The following is a 15,536-nucleotide window of genomic DNA, read 5'->3' as shown; positions in this document are numbered from 1 at the left end:
GCAATGTGGGATCCAAGCCACATCTGCGACCCACGCCGCAGCTCATGGCAAAGCCGGATCCTTAAGCCACTGAGGGAGGCCAGGGATTGAACCCGCGTCCTCATGGATACTGGTCGAATTCACTTCTTTGCACCACAACGGGAACTCCTCAAATTCTTGACTTGAGCTTTTGGTGGGGGAGGGGGTGTACTTGATTTTCATCAGCTCAAGGGTTCTCAGGGATGCAACATCATGTGGAGCTGCTCCCAGAGATGTTCCAGAAGATGGGCTATAATTAGTGGGAATCCAGGTAGGAGAGAGGAGGATAGAGAGACCACTGAGGATCTGAACCCAGTGCTGCCACCGACAGTCACTGTGGCAACTAACTCAACTCTCTGGCCCTAAGTCTCCTCGTTAGTATATAAGGTGTCTGAGGCTCCCTCTCAGAAGTGCCATCCTTCCATATTCTGGGCATATTATTTGCACCACAAATATTTGGATGGATCCATAGAGCGCTGCGCTCTGAACTCTGTCCTCGGTGCTGAAACAGCGATCGGCACGCCGCCTCTGTCCTTGGTGCTGAAACGGAACCCAGGGCCTGGGCTGAACCCTCTTCCAGGCCACCCCGCGCATTGTCCCCGGTGAGCTGAATTCAGGAAACCAGAACCTTTTCCAGGACTGCAGAGTAGCGGTCCCACCTTCCTTTGCTAATTACTCCCTGATAAGCCCCGAGCAGAAGCCACGGCGGTGAGCAGCCTGCTCGCCGACTTCAAGAACCTCCTTTTCCTGGATGAGGTGCGCAGATGCCAAGGACCCCAGTCAGTAGCCCTACTCCAAACAAAAGGAGCTTCCCCGTAATGTAAATGCCGCATCCCATTCTCTCAAGGGGCGCCCCGCCGCAATGCCTCCTGGCGGCTGGCGCGGGTACTGTGCTCAGAGGAGGAACACAGAAGGTCCCCAGCGGTGACGCCAGGGCGTGCGGGGAAGGAGCGGCAGACGCTCGGGCCCCCGCCACCCCCTCACCCCTCCCAGGGCAATCTGGCGCTCTGAGCTTGCAGAACTGCCCAACACCCAAACGCTCCAGGCTGTCCCACTGTTTTCTGGCCGCCTTGGGGTGCCATGCTGTCCCGTGCGCAGCGAAGACTCAACCCACGTTGCTGTACCCTGCCAGGTGAAACTTCCTGTTCCCTCTTCCAAGGGGGGTGGGGTAGACCTGTTTAAACAAACAACCTTTTCTCCTGCTGGCAAGCAGATGATTGCAAAGACCTGTAATACGCCTCCACTGGGGCAGAGACTCCCAACTTCACACCCACCCAAATAAGGAACTTGCCCACAGCTCCTCCCTAGGAAGAAGTGGGGGTTGGGGGAGAAGGCCAACAGCTGCAGCCCACTCCTGCTCCCCCACCCCACAGTTGGGGGCTCTTCGAGAAGCAGATCTGCTTGGTGTTTCCAGGGACTGCTCGAAATGAGCCTCACTGGGTGTAGAAATTCCCGTCCTTCCAAAAAACAAGCAGCAAAATCAAACAACCTGAAGACAACACCTCAAATGAGCTTCTCTGGATTCAGGCGGGGAGTAAGAAGAATAGACTTTTTAGTGTAAAAATTTTTTTTGTTTGTTTTGGTTTTTATGGCTGTCTTGGGCCAAATCCAAGCTGCAGCTTCCACCTATGCCGAAAGTGCGGGGGATCAAACACCTCCACAGCGATCAGAGCCGCTGCCGTTGGCTTTCCAACCCACTGTGCCACAGCGGGACCTCCACAATAGCAGCTATAGCTAATATCATTTATTGAGCACTTACTATAGGCCAAGCACTGTGCTAGGAGCTCTGCCAACCTGTCATTTAGCCCTACCAACCTCCCCTCCCCCAGGGAAGCATCACAATCAACATCCTACAGATGAGGACAGTGGGGATGGGAGAGGTGAGGAGACCACTCAGGGTGGTGCCGCTGGCAAGTATTGAGACTGGCCTGGGAAACCACATCTGTCTGCCCTTAATCTTGCAGCTCAGCTGGGTCTACCTCACCATCCCTCCATGTTCTCGGGGAAGCCTCACCTCCCCTTAGGTGTGTCTAAGATGACACCCCACCCCCCCCCCCCGGCCCCCTTAGCCTCATGTCTCAGCTGAGAGCCACAGGGAGGAAGGCAGTAAGAGCCCACACTCCCGCGGCATTTTACAGCCCCCAAAGTGCACTCATACCCACTGTCCAAATCAACCCCCATGACACTGAGGCCCTCTTTTGATTTTACAGGAGAAAAAAATCCTGAAGCTCAAAGGAATGAGTGGTTTGCCCCAAGTCACACAGTGAGGAGTGGAGCCAGAACTCAGATGAAGATGCCCAGGCTCCCAGTTTAGGGCTCCCTCTCCCCACTTCTGCAAGGTTGGGGTCCTGCCGCCAAGCCAGAAGGGGCGTCTTAAGGGTCTTCATGTCCTGAGGGCTTCCTGAGGCCTTGACCTGAGATGCTTCCCTCCTCCTATTCCCTAGAGGCCATCAGTTGGCTCAGCTCTAACTTGGAGTCTCCGAGTCTCATTCTAAATGAAATTTTTTTTTCCAGGCAATTACTTCCTGCTAATTAGGAGGCAAGACTGCCAGTCCCTGGGCCCTGGGCTGACCCCTTTTCTCAACTCATGGCAGGTGCCGGGGGCGGGGTGGGGATTGATGAGGTGAGGTACTAGGTAGCAGCACCAGCCACAGAAACTGGTGGCCCCATCATCAGAAGAAGGCCAGGAAACTTTTTAGGGTGGCGGTGGGGACTAGTGGAGGAGTAAGGCGCTCCAGGGGACGGGAAGAAGGAAGGTGAGGATGCTGAGAAGGAAGGAGAGAGGGACTCTGAAGTGGGAGAGAGACAGGGGCCAAGAAGCTGGAAGGAGCCTAGACGTGCTGTGCTGAGTAAGAGAGGGACCCAGGCTCAGGAGCAGCAGGGGGAGCCAGGAAGATCCAGAGAAATGGGGACACGTCATAGGAAGGAAAAAGGAGCCATCTCAGGAAGCAGGGAGATGGAGGAGGGGGGCAGAGATTGCCCCTCTGCAGAGGGGGAGGAAGGAAGGAGGCAATCTGGAATACGGTCAAAATTATAGAAGTGGAAGAGGTAGAGGCCCGGAGATCCTGGGAGACTCCGGGAAAGGGAAGGAGAGAAGGAGGAACTGCTGAAGGAAAGCCCCGAGGAGAAGGGGAGGAGAGCGGGGGAGGACGGCTGGAGTGGCAGCTCCCAGGGCCCCAAGAAGGGCTCTCTCTACGTCATTGTCCTTGAGCCTCCCCCAATGTCAGTGCCCAGCCAGTCGGGCCTGCACGCCCTCCTACGCAGCCACAGGTGCGGGCGGGCATGATGGAAGGCACCAGCCGGCTCAGGCCCCAGATGCTCCACTCACTCAGGGCAGCCCGCCGACTTTCCTTCCTGCCAACCTGCCACCCCCTCCAATGGGCTAAGCCAGGACCCTCCTGGGTCACAGAGCGACAGGACCAAGGGGCTCTGGGGCTTTGTGGTCCAGCCCCTCCCTTAACTGAGGGAGGCCCAAGGCCCAGCAAAGAAACAGTGCTTGTCCAAGGTCATACAGCAGGTGAGTGATGAGGCCAGATGAAGAGGGCTCAGGGGCTAAGTGGCAGCGGTGGGTCCTGTTCCCTCCTGGGTGAAGCCAATAACAGGAGACAAAGACAGGTCTTAGCTGCCAGCACATCAGGCCCTGATCTGTCTAAGCCCCGTGGAGTGGGGGGTGGCAGGCAGAAGGGAGCGAGGGTTGCCAGGGGCTGGAAGGGAAGCAAAGGAAGTCACCATTTAGGGAGCACTGGGTGGGAGGGTTCTGCATGGGTTATAATTGCTGCTAACATTATTGAGCACTTACTAGGTACCGTGTTCCAGCCACTTAAGACACTACACGCAGATCTTTTTTAAGCCCCACGATAACCCTATAAAGTATATATCGCTGTTATCCAGTATAGAGAAGATACTGAGACTCAGGAGGGTTGAGTAATTGGCCAAGTCCGCAGGCTAACCAGAGGCATGGTTCTAACTCAAGCGGCTGGCCACTGCTCTGAGGACCGCGCCACGCCGGCCTTATCTGAAGATGCTCAGATCCCTGCGTTCCCAAGCTCCCAGCCCAGCCCTGGCCGATTCTAGGCCCCAGACATCAGTGGGGTTAAAAAGTCCTCTGCTGCGGGGGCTTCTTGCGGCCCAAAGGCGGTCCTAGACTTGAACAAGCCCTGTTCTAAGGTGCTAGAGTCTGGGTTCTGGTCCTGGCTTTGCCATGAACAAGCTGTGTGACTTTGGGCAGGTCGTTTGCCCTCTCTGGCCTTGGTGCTCCCACCTAGGGCATCAAAAGGTAGGACCAGATAATAAGACCTGGTACACAAGGTGCTAAGTCCGTGGCGGGCACAGTTTTAGGCGGCACGTGGACATGAACTCATCAAGCCCTCCCAGCAGCCCTCTGAAGTCGGTGCTACTATTGTCTCCATTTTACAGATGGGGAAATGAAGCGATGACAGGTTAAGTTAGTTGCCCAAGGTCACAATCAATACATGGCAGATCTGGGATTTGGACCCCACTGCTTTTGATCCAGAGTCAATGCTCTGGCTGCCACCCCACATTATTCCCCTAATGACTCTCTCAGCCCCCGCCTGGTGCCCCAGAAAGTCCTGCCTATGTCCACCTGCACAGGCACACATGCCATCATGTCTCCACTTGGGAAGCACACACATGTCAGGTGTCCGCCTGACACGACACGCATTTTCTCATGCTTCCACGCCCACTCCTGTGCTTCCACCCAATTTCGGTCTGGAACAGCCATAGTCGGCCATTCATTTCCACAGGGATTCCGGCACCAAGAATGGCCCAGCTCCGGCAGACCCACGGCTCGCACACACACGGCCCCCTTTCTGGGCACCGGCTGGCTCTTGGGAGCCGTGTGCCAGGCTTCAGCACATGGCCACGTGGTGGTGATGTGGGCCGCCACACCCCTTCTCCTCTGCCCCCCCTCCAGTGCCTGGGTGGCTCGCACGTCACTTGGCGCACCTGCCGGCACCCCCATCCACGCTGCCTTCCTCACGCCTCTCCCCTAACAGAAGCCGGCACCTCCTCCAGGAAGGAAGCAGGCACAGGCCCAGCCGGGCTCCCACAGCCCAACGATGCCAGCCAACCCGGGGGTGGAGAGGGAGAAAAAGGCATCAACCGGAGGCTCTGGGGGCCCAGGGTCCACGGTTCCCGGCTGAGACCAAGCCCTCTTTTAGGTCTGAGCACCAGAGTTGCGCTCTCAAGACCCTAGGGATGCCAGCTCCCCTTTGTCATTGCCAGATATGGGGCCAGATGGGGGACCAGGGGACAGAGGGTCTGCCCCTCACTCCCGAGCAGGACTGGGGTGCCATGAGGGCTTCTCTGGCCAAGGTACCATTGCAGCCCCCACCACCCCATCCCTGGTCCCTGCTCTCTCCTCCCCCTGCCCAAGCATCTCGGAGTGCTGGGTATTTTTAGGCCTCAGCTGACAGGCTGTGAAATCGCTCCCTTCGCACCTCCCTAACCAGGCGGGGGCTGGAGAGGGAGGAATGGGGTTGTGTGGGGGGGGTACACACAGCCAATTCATCAGGCTTCTCCAGGGCTGGCAGGTGCCAAGCAGGGTGTAAGGGGTGCCTCCCCTTGAGTAAGAGGATCCTTCCACGGTGCCTGGAGAGAGGGAGAGGAGATAGGGTGGGGGAAAGGCTCCAGCCTGCTCCAGGGACCTGAGAACAAAGGCTTGAGGGGACACCTGAGCCCTAAAGGAGGGGCTGGGACACCCTGCAGCCAATACCAATTCCCAGCCCTCCCTTTTGAGGGAGGGGCACAGACACGGGGCTGGTTTCTGGCTCAGATCCTAGCGGGATGGGGGCGTGGGCACTGAGCAGGGTAGCCCAGTGGTTAAGACCTCAGCTTTGGAGTGAGGCTGCCTTGAAATCTCATCCCTGCTCTTTTTTTTTTTTTTTTGTCTTTTTAGGGCCACACCAGCGGCATATGGAGGTTCCCAGGCTAGGGGTCGAATGGGAGCTGTAGCCGCTGGCCTACACCACAGCCACAGCAACACCAGATCTAAGCCACATCCTCGACCTACACCACAGCTCACGGCAATGCTGGATCCTTAACCCACTGAGTGAGGCCAGGGATCGAACCTGCGTCCTCATGGATACTAGTGGGGTTTGTTACCGCTGAGCCATAGCAGGAACTCTCCTCATCCCTGCTTGACTGAGTGATGTGGTGAGACACTCCACGTCCCTGGGCCTCAGTTTCCTCATGTGTACAGCAGTGATTGTTCTCCTTGGCTGCATTCCCCTACTGGCAAATCCTTCTGACCGCTCCTTCCCTGGGCTGCCTCCTTTACCGTAATCCCCAGGGGCAGGAGCCCACAGCCCATCCTGGCTCTTTGATGCTCACCTGGCCCTCTCCCCCAGGGAAACAAATCCCCAGCTAAAGCGGGTGGCAAAGGTAGACCCTCCCCACCTCCCCGCTTCCGGCTGTGGGGCGCACATACTCATCACGTGTGCGCGCGGACCCAAATGCCAACATGCTCGCGGGCTGCCGGTGCCTGGGCGTGAGGGCGTTTGCTCTGGGATGACCCCTCCTAGGGAAGTGGGAAGACGTACCCAGGCCCTGCTGTGAATGGGCCCCTGTGCCAGGGGCCGTGGGCATGCGGAGGGGGGCGGCCTGCCTAGTTGCTGTGGAGACGGGTTGGCTCTGCTGGGGCTCTGGAGCTCAGGCCTAGCAGCTGGAGCTCAAGCTGGGTGGCTCCTCCAGGGCCCAGCCCTGATGCCGATGGTGGGGGCTGGGGGAGCAGAACTGATGCTCAGGAACCATAACTGTGTCCACTGGGCCCTGGGCCGGCCACCTTGGCTCTACACCTCTCCCTGGGAGCCTTTCTCTGATACCCAGCCCCCCAGGTAAGCCCCCCTGGGGGTGTTCATCCGTGTTCACCTGCATCAGGCTATCCCTTTAACAGCCCATCACCCACCACGAGCGCGGGGCTCCTGGTTAAGGATGCTGGGGATACAGGCCAGCACGGGTGAGAGACCGCAGAAGGGCTGGGCAGAGGTGGGAACAGATGTTGACAATTAGGACTCCAGCTCCATATCCTTGCCTGCCTCCAGCTTCCCACCATCCACACTGCCACGGCATTAAAAGTTCTTTATTTTTTAATTTTTTAGTCTTTTTGGTCCCATCTGAGGCAGGTGGAAGTTCCTGGAGCCAGGGGTCGAACCCAAGCCACAGCAGGGAACTGGGCCACTGCAGTGACAATGCCAGATCCTTGACCTGCTGAGCCACCAGGGAACTCCTTAAGGTTCTTTGTAGAGGTACGCTGGAAAGCCATCCATGATCCTCCACTGCCCATTAAAAATAAAAATAAAAAAATCCAGCTTTCCTATTTCAGAATGCCAGGCCCTTCATCATGGGGCCCAACCCGTCTTTCCCAAGCCTCAACCCCTGCCACCCAAAGGCCTCCCTTCCAGCCTTGCACACCTAGACACTCACTGCTGAGACCTGTCACAGCTCTGGGCCATTGCATGGGCTGTCCCCCGCCACACGGAACGCCCAGCCTGCCTGCTCACATGGCAAGCTCTTATTCTTCCTTTGAGACCCCAGACTCTGGACCCAAAGCTCCAGTGTGGCTGGAACCCCAAATCAACTGCTGACCCGGAGTGGTCTGAAGATGGACAGGCTAATGGGTGTCTTGGGCTTAGGACAGTACCTGGCACCTGCTGAACGATCCACGTATCTTGGCTGTTCTGATGGTAACTGAGGAACACCGCCTCACGGAAGCCCTCCCTGCTCCTCCTCCACCAGGCTGAGGCAGGCCCATCCTCCCGCGAGCTTCCGGAACCCTCATCCAGAACATCAGTCACTCAGTGTAGGGTAACGTTGATAACAGCTGCCGTTGGCTGAGTGTTTACTATGTGCCGGGCTTTCTGCTAAAGATGTTTTCGGCCTTGTCTCGTCTCATTCTCCAACCCCATGGGAACTAAGAACCACCATCATACCCATTTAATGGAGGGGGAAACTGAGGCCTGAGTGCTGGAGTAACTTGCTCCAGGGACCCAGCTGCAGCGTCTCTGCTGGAAGCTGTTTGACCCCGGAGACCTGGCTGAAGCGAGCCCTCCCCTGCTGCAACCATAAGGTGCTCGGCACCCACTGACTGCTCCACAGGCAAGAACTTGCTATTACGGTCCCGTTGTTATTATCAGCGGAGGGAACAGGGTAGGCTGGGTGACCCAGGAGCAGTGTCCTTGGGCTGGACCCCCTATAAAGCCTGGGACCCCTATTTTCCTGGAGAAAGAAAGCGAGGGCTCAGAGGGACCCCCGGGCTGCCGGGGATGGGGGTCAGGATGGCAAGGAGGGGTACAGGGAGCCCCAGTTTCTGGACCCAGAGGACCTGAGGAGCCCAAGGTGTGCCGGGGTGAGCATGGTGGGCCCAGGTTGGGCAGAGCGGGAGAGGGCCTGCCGAGTGCCAGCTGAGCTGGCCATCGCTCTCGGGCCCCGCTGACACCACCCTGTGGTAATGAGACGGATCCAATTTGTACCCAGGGCCCCGCCGGGAGCAGCTGCCGCGGCAGGGTTTGAAGTAATTTAATTGGACACATTAGCCACACAGCTCTCTCCTCCGCTCCCCTGGTGGAGGGCCTCACGCAGGCGCCCCTCGTGGCCTGCCCCCACCCCACGCCGCCCTACCCTGGCTGGAGGTGGGGTCCGTGCTGCACCAGCCAGCACTGTGAGACCCTGACCTGCTAGGACCGACCCCACGACACCCCGCCTCTTTCATTCTGGGGGCTCCTGAGGGCTCTAGAACCACAGGGCTGGCAGGGTTCTGTGGGCCCAAAGCTCTCCCCTTTCTCTGACGCCCCATTCAGGCTGGGGTTCAGACCTCTCTCTCCTGTCTCCTCTGATGGGCAGAACGGGTCACCCCCTCTTTCTCCTCCAGCCAGATGGAGAACCCCAGCTTCCTGCACTCCAGGAAGGGCATTTAAGGAGCAGGGTCATTACCAAGATGGGGGTGGGGGCCAGTCCTCATCTTAGGGCCCTGGGGGAGAGGTGCACACACACACACACACACACACACACACACACACACTCAAACACATGCATGCCCCCTTAGACACACACACACACACACACACACACGCTGACAGACCCGCAGGCTGACATGGACGTGTCCATATCTGTACACATCAAAGCTCCAACCCGCTCCCCCAACCCCACCCTGAGCATGTATGCCCCTGGCGACACAGCCAGGTGAGGCCCGGCTCCCAGCAGATGGAGGCCTCGGAGGCAGCCAAGCCGGCAGGTGGGAGGGTGTGGCAGGGGGCAGGCAGGGCCCCTGGAGGGCACAGGCCCCGCCTGGCTGGGTACCCGGCCAGGAGAGGCGCCCTCCCCCAAAGCTTTCCGTCACAGCTCCCCGTGCACCTCGACGCACCTCGCCACAAATACACTCATTAGCTGCTGTTTACAGCGGGCCTGGCACTCAGATGAACACCGCTCTTACCGCCGTCCAGCTGCCGCCCGCGCACGCGCACAGGTACACACAGCACCGCGCTTCTCCCCACCGGCCCCGCCCTCCCTTTCCGCGGGCGCTGTGGCCCCTCGATGGCTTGGGTATATCAAGTCCCCAAACATCCCAGTTCACCACATCAATCAGCTCCCAGCCCAGCCTCACAGGTGACACTTTTTCCAAGGGGCCCCTCCAGGCAGAAGCTGCAGAGCGCCCCCCCGCCCCCCGAGGCTCAACGTGCCAGCCCACCTTCCAACCAACTGGGTCCAGAGTTCCAGGCCCAGGCTCTGGGCGCCATCCAGCCCCTTCCACAGGTCCCATGCTGTCTGCCAACTCCCTTCCAACCCTTGGGGAATTCTGCTGGGTGAGACTGAAGGCCTGCCCTTCTGACACAAGTTGGACAGGGCCCAGCAAGGCTGCCCCTGATGCCTGGGAGGTCAGGGACATCCATGGCCACGGAACTGGCACGATCTACCTGGTACCACTGGCTGGGGTTCCCTGGCAAGGCAGGCGGGCACCCGGGCTGGGCTTGGCACAGGCTGGCTGCGGCACCTGGCCAGACCAGTGACCGCCCCAACAGAGAGTGTTGACCTCACCGGCGGCATGTGCCACCTGCAGGGCACTGCCCAGGGAACAGGGCATTGGCATCAGGCAGGGCCACCCGGGCCCACCTGGGATGCCTCGGCGCCTTGGAGGAGCCTGTGCAGTCAACTCCTCTTCCAGCCAAGAGTCCTCTGCTCAGAACTGGGCCTCCCACCTCCCCATCTCACACACACACACACCTCGAGCCCCCCCGCCCCCCAACGCCTCTCCTCGCTGTTCCTAGCCTCGCTCCCCCGGAGGAAGCAATCATTGAAAACGGTCTATCAGATTCCATAAGGATTCAAAGTCCCAGAGAGAATAGGGGTGGTGGGCGGGGGGGGGGGGGGGGGGAAGGAGGAGCGGGAAGAGGGGAACCACCCACTCCTCCTCCGCCGGTTCCCCAAGGACCTGCTGCACCAGCAGGGGTGGAGGGGGTGAGAAGGGGACAGTCCTCCACTGCCACTCAGTGCTGCTTTTAGTGTCCCTTGGGCCTGAGCTTGGGGTCAGCTGGGGTAGGCCAGCTGCCTAGGGCCTGTCTTTGTTCACCTGACACCCACCTGCTCCTCTGCCTTCCAGCTGTCCCTCACCTGTCACCTGCTGACCTGTGTGTCCCCAGACCAATCCAGCCTGCTCTAGCCCCTCTTCCCCAACCAGAAGGAGGCTCTCTCGCACCCCTCCTTCCCCCAGTCCTGAGCACCCAGCCTGCCGGTCAAGCTGTCCCCACGAGGCCATTGAACAGCAGGACCCAAGGCCAAGGCGGGGGCGGGGGGGTGCTGTCTTCCTTGAAGCACTACAGCTTGGGGGCACTGGCTCCCCTGACCCAAGCCCCACCAAAGTCATACTTCCAGCCCTGCATTTCAGACCTGCTCTGCCCCAAGTCCCCCTCCCAGCCATGGCCCTTTGGGAGGTCCCTGGATCTTCCGTCCCAGACTCTGACCCAAGCCCAGGAGGTAGGCCAGGGGGGTCTGGGCCTGTGCAGATGGGGCATTTGGGGGGTGGGGAGACTTTGTCAGTCAAGTGGTCAGACAGTCAGGCCTCCTTGGACTGTCCCATACTCCATCCCCTGTCCCTAACCTTGATGGCTCTCATAGCACACTGCTGATCTGTGATTCCTGCCCCCCACATCTCCCAACAGCCTCTGCCCCTAACTTGTGCCCAGTGGGTGGAGGGTTGGCCCGGACAATCTTGTTGATCCTTGAGAGAGAAGACCCACTGTGCCAAGCCCCCCCCCCCGACCCCGTCCCACGCAGAGTGTCCCCCATACTCCCTAGGAATGACATGCCCGGCAGAGTTGCTGTAGGGAGCAGAGCCGACGAACAGGTGGGACAGACAGGGAAGACTTCAAGCACTGCGACTCCCAAGGACAAGTTCACAGGGGGCTGGGGGCAGGGCCCAGGGCCCTCAGGACCTGAACTGTCCCCCAGCGCTGCTGCACTGGCCCAGACTTTCCCTCCCTGGCCTTGCTCACTCGCTCATTGCAAGGTCACCTCTCCCTCCCTTTCTCCCCTGCTACCGTCCTGCCTGCCCACTGCAACGCTGACCCCTGCGGGCCTGCTGAGGCCCTGCCCTACCCGGGGAAAGGGACACAGAGCTGCCTGGCCAGGCCAGCTTTGGGAGGAACAGAGGATGGAGGCTGAGGGCAGGGAGAGGGGTGTACACCTATGGCAGGGGCAGAAAGGAGGTGGCAGGCATGGCCGGGGCAGGCGGGGCAAGGTCGGGAACAGAAGTGATGGGGGGGTGTGTGTGTGGGGGGGCAGTCTTCATTGGGCTCTGGCTTTTTCCCACAGTCCTTCGCTTCAGCCACGATAGATCAGGGAGAGGACGGCCTGGGGGCCAGGGGTCTGCAGCAGGAGGGAACAGCGCCTGTCTCCTGTCAGGGTAAGGGTCTTAGCAGAAGGCTGAGCCCTGTGGGGACTTGCAGAGGGCCTGGGAGGAAGGAGGGGGTACCACAGGGACCTTCTGAAACCAGCCTGGGACATGGGGGCGCAGGAGAGGACAGGTGATTAGGATGTTTCTAAAGGACTGGGCCGCAGGTGTTCTGGGCAGTGGGATGAGGGTTGGGATGTACAAGGTACCGGCCTTTGGGGAACCAGAGGGGTGGACCTGAATCACATGGGAGTTTATTTGCATATCGTGCCAGCCTCGGGGGACACACACCTGCCTGGGGGAGCAGAGCCTGGAGAGCCTAGGGTGAGTGGGGGAGGGGAAGTCCGACCTGGAGCTGTACGGATTACAGGAGGTAGGCAGGGAGCATGGGGGTGGTGGTGGAGGGGCGGGTAAGGGCTCAGAGGCCAGATTGACAGTTCTCCAGGGGCCTGGGATCGACGGCAGCTTCTGACCCCCCCAGCCCAGCGTCCACATCAGAGAGAAGGAAGTAAACCCCAGGCCAGCCTGTTTCCCAGTCCGAGCGATCCCTGTCCTGCTGGACTGCCACTGTCCTGCAGCCGCAGTGGGCAAGATGGGTCTCCAGCCCAGGCACGGAGGCCCACTGGAAGGGGAGAGGGCAAAGCCTGGGGGCTGCCAGTGTGCCAGGGGCGGGACTGGGTTCCAAGCCCTTTGCCCAGAAGATGCCAAGCACATCAAGTTGGCCTCTGTGGAGAGGGCAGAGGTGCTTGGAGGAGTGGTGATGTCATGGTGCCCAGGCGTGGGAGGAAAGAGGAGGGAGGGAGAGGGGACCAGGTCAGAGCCCCAGGCCACTGGCCTGATAGGAAAGGAGAGGCTGCCAGCCTGGCAAGGTGGGGGAGGGGAGTGTCCTCACTGCATCTCCCCCTCCCATCTGCAGACCCCAGAGCTGGTCTCTGAACTAAGCCATTGGCTTCGGAGGGGGTGATCCAAGCCAGAGAACGCTTCTGTCCTTGGTCCAAGTGCTGGTGGCTGGTGGCCTCTTGGGGGAAGATGCCAGGGTAGGTGACCCGGGTGCAGAGAGATGAGGGGAGGGGTCTCCAAAGGCAATGTCCCTTCGGCCGTCACCTAGAGGACATTCGTGGATGGGCATGAGGTTCTGCCCCATGTATGCAAGTGCTGAGTGTGTGCCACGCCTGGCACCCAGGAGGTCCTCCTCAGGGGGCTTGGGCTGTAATGACTTGATAGGGGTGAGAACGGAGGCAGGGACAGGCTGAGGCTGCCCCTAGAGGGAAAGAGCAGATGCGGGGCCAGGGCAAGAGCAGGCAAAGCTGGCTCCCCCTGGACTGCCCTCAAAAGCCTTGGGGCTCTAGGCCCCTTCTGTAAAGGGCCTTAGTGGTCCCCCGCCCCAGGTCAGCAGCAGTAAGCCTGGAGGCTCTTCATCTGGGTGCAAGTCCTCAGGCTGCCGTGTCGTGCTTTTGGCATCAGAGAGAAACCCAGAGGCATGAGACCCTGCTGCCAGAGCTGGCAGGCAGGGGGTGCTGGGTCTGGGGTGGGGCACCCCAGGTGGGAGCCGAGACTGAGCCTGGGCAGGAGCTGCAGGGGACCTGCCTACAGGTGGGCACTGTGTGAGGAGGCGTCAGGAGCCAAGGAGGAAATGGCAGAGCAATTTCCCCAGGAAGGTGGAAAGATTCCTCGGCTTGGCTTCCAGGAGGCCAGGCAGCCGTGGGCTCCCAGGCCACTCCCCGGGCTTGGGCTCCGGAGAAATGCAAAGGAGCACGGCCCCTCCCCCTCCTTCTCCGACCCGGACGGGAGTGAGTTTGGGGTTCTTTGCTTACCCCCTCCCCAAGCCCAGGAGAACATTCCCCCCATTCACCCTTATTCTCACCAGTCTCTGCTCTCTTTCCCTTCAGGTACCCCTGCCTCCCTCCTCCACGCTCCTGCGCCTCGCTACCCCCTCCCCCCAGAGCCCCCGTCTCCTGCTGCTGCACCAGATTCTCACTCGCCCCCTGGCACCCTCTCAATTCACAGTTGGCACTGCCGGTGTCACTCCGCTTCCCGGTGCCCACAACCTTGGCCGAAAGCTGCTCGGGATCCTTGCCCTGTGGCCCCCTAGCACTGGCACCCCAGGGGTACGGGTGCTGGGGCCCCGGGGGTGCCTCTGAGGGCACTGCGGGGGCAGCGGCTCCTCGCTCCGCCACACACGTTGTCCTTGGGCTGCTGGGGGTGGGGGGGGGGGAGGTCCTTGTGGGGACACTGCGAAGCCGGCGCCCCGGCATCAAGCTTGGCAGTGCCCGGACTGCGGGGGGCCGGGGTCCGGGCTGCTGCTGCTCAAGCCCGTGCTCCCGGGGCTGGGGTGACCCTGAGTGCGGGCAGTCCGTGCGGTTCCGTGGACAGCAGCCCCGGGCTGGGGCTCCGAGACGGCGCCCGGCGCTGCCGCCGTCCTGCCCGCCTGTGCGGGGCGCCCCAGCCCGCGCGGGGCCGCGCTTACCTGGGCTGGCCGCCTCCGGGTCCCGGTACATGGTCCCCTCGTCTCCGGCTCCCTCCGGGCTCTTCAGAGCCGCCCGCGGCCGCGCGTTGCTCCGCCGCCGCTGCAGGGCATGGGGCTGGGCGACCCCCGGGGGCGGGTCCGAGGGCGGGGGCCGCACTGGCTGCACCGAGCCGCGGAGCCGGGGAGCGGGGGCCGCCCGCCAGCCCCTCCCGCCCGCCCGCCGAGCACGCTGCCGCCGCCGCCGAGCCGCGCCGAGCCTCCTCCCTCTGGCCTGCGCGCCGCGTGTGCGCGCCGGAGCGTGTGTGAGTGTGTACGAGGCCGTGTGTATGTGTGTGTGTGAGCGCGTGTGTGAGCGCGCCCGGGGCACCGCCGGCGCCGCCCGCCCGCTGCCGAGCGCCGCTGCCACTGCCGCCGCCACCGCCACCGCCTGTGCCCGCTGCTGCCCGCTGCCGGCCGCGCGCTGCACTGCAGCCCGCGCCCACCGCCGCCAGGAGCCGCCCCGAGGGCACCGCCACCGCCCCACGCCCCACCCGCCCGCAGCCCCTGGGGGGAGGGCACGGAGCCCGCCGGCTGGGCTCTTCGAGCCTGCGAGTCCCGGCGCACCGCGCGACCCGCCTGGCGGATGCCCCTCGCTGATGGCCGCGGCTTCGAACCCGGCAGGGCGGCGGAGCGGGCCACCGCCTCCGAGGCGCCCTTTGACTCCATTCCAAAAGGCGAGGAGATCCACTCCGGGTTTTTCGCTCGGTGGCGGCTGGAGGGCGTCAGCTCGGGACTCGACAGCGCGGCGGTTTCAGGAAGGGGAGCTGGCGTGTGTGAAAACCAGGAGTGGATTTTTTGCCAGCGCTGAGCCTGGTCCGAAGCTCTGGCCATCCCCAGATCTTGCCCACAGCTGGAACCAAGGTCTAGGATCGCCACCTTCTGTGAGGGACTAGGCTTAGTGACCCTCTCCACTTAACCCAGCCGCTCAATAGAAGAAAAGAGCCCTTTCAGCCTCTGCTCATCCTTCTCTTGCACCTCTCCTCCCCTGCACCCCCCCCCCAATTCCCTTGACCCCAGCACTTCAGTGGGTAAGAAAGGCCTCCTTCCCCTTCCATCCGTGGGCTCCCTTGGCCTCCTCCGCCCCGCTGTCAGTTCAGCACAGTCCAAATC

General features: G+C 61.2%; 1 protein-coding gene across 4 annotated transcripts in view; it reads right to left on the bottom strand.

Annotated features, from left to right (window-relative positions):
• The window catches only part of SYT7 (synaptotagmin 7), a 63,478-nt gene extending 48,718 nt beyond the window's left edge, over positions 1-14,760 (bottom strand). Inside the window, exon 1 of one of the 4 annotated variants that reach the window (XM_047775567.1) lies at positions 14,388-14,760. In XM_047775567.1, the coding sequence (XP_047631523.1) occupies positions 14,388-14,418 (31 nt within the window). In that variant the 5' untranslated portion in view covers positions 14,419-14,760. The remainder of the gene's footprint in view (positions 1-14,387) is intronic. The other 3 variants (XM_047775568.1, XM_047775569.1, XM_047775570.1) reach the window with 3 other exon arrangements.
• Positions 14,761-15,536: the final 776 nt, after the last annotated feature.

Source organism: Phacochoerus africanus, chromosome 4, assembly GCF_016906955.1.
Source record: "Phacochoerus africanus isolate WHEZ1 chromosome 4, ROS_Pafr_v1, whole genome shotgun sequence".
Taxonomy (NCBI): domain Eukaryota; kingdom Metazoa; phylum Chordata; class Mammalia; order Artiodactyla; family Suidae; genus Phacochoerus; species Phacochoerus africanus.
Note: the sequence above shows the minus strand (reverse complement) of the source record. Positions and strands in the feature narration are given on the sequence as shown.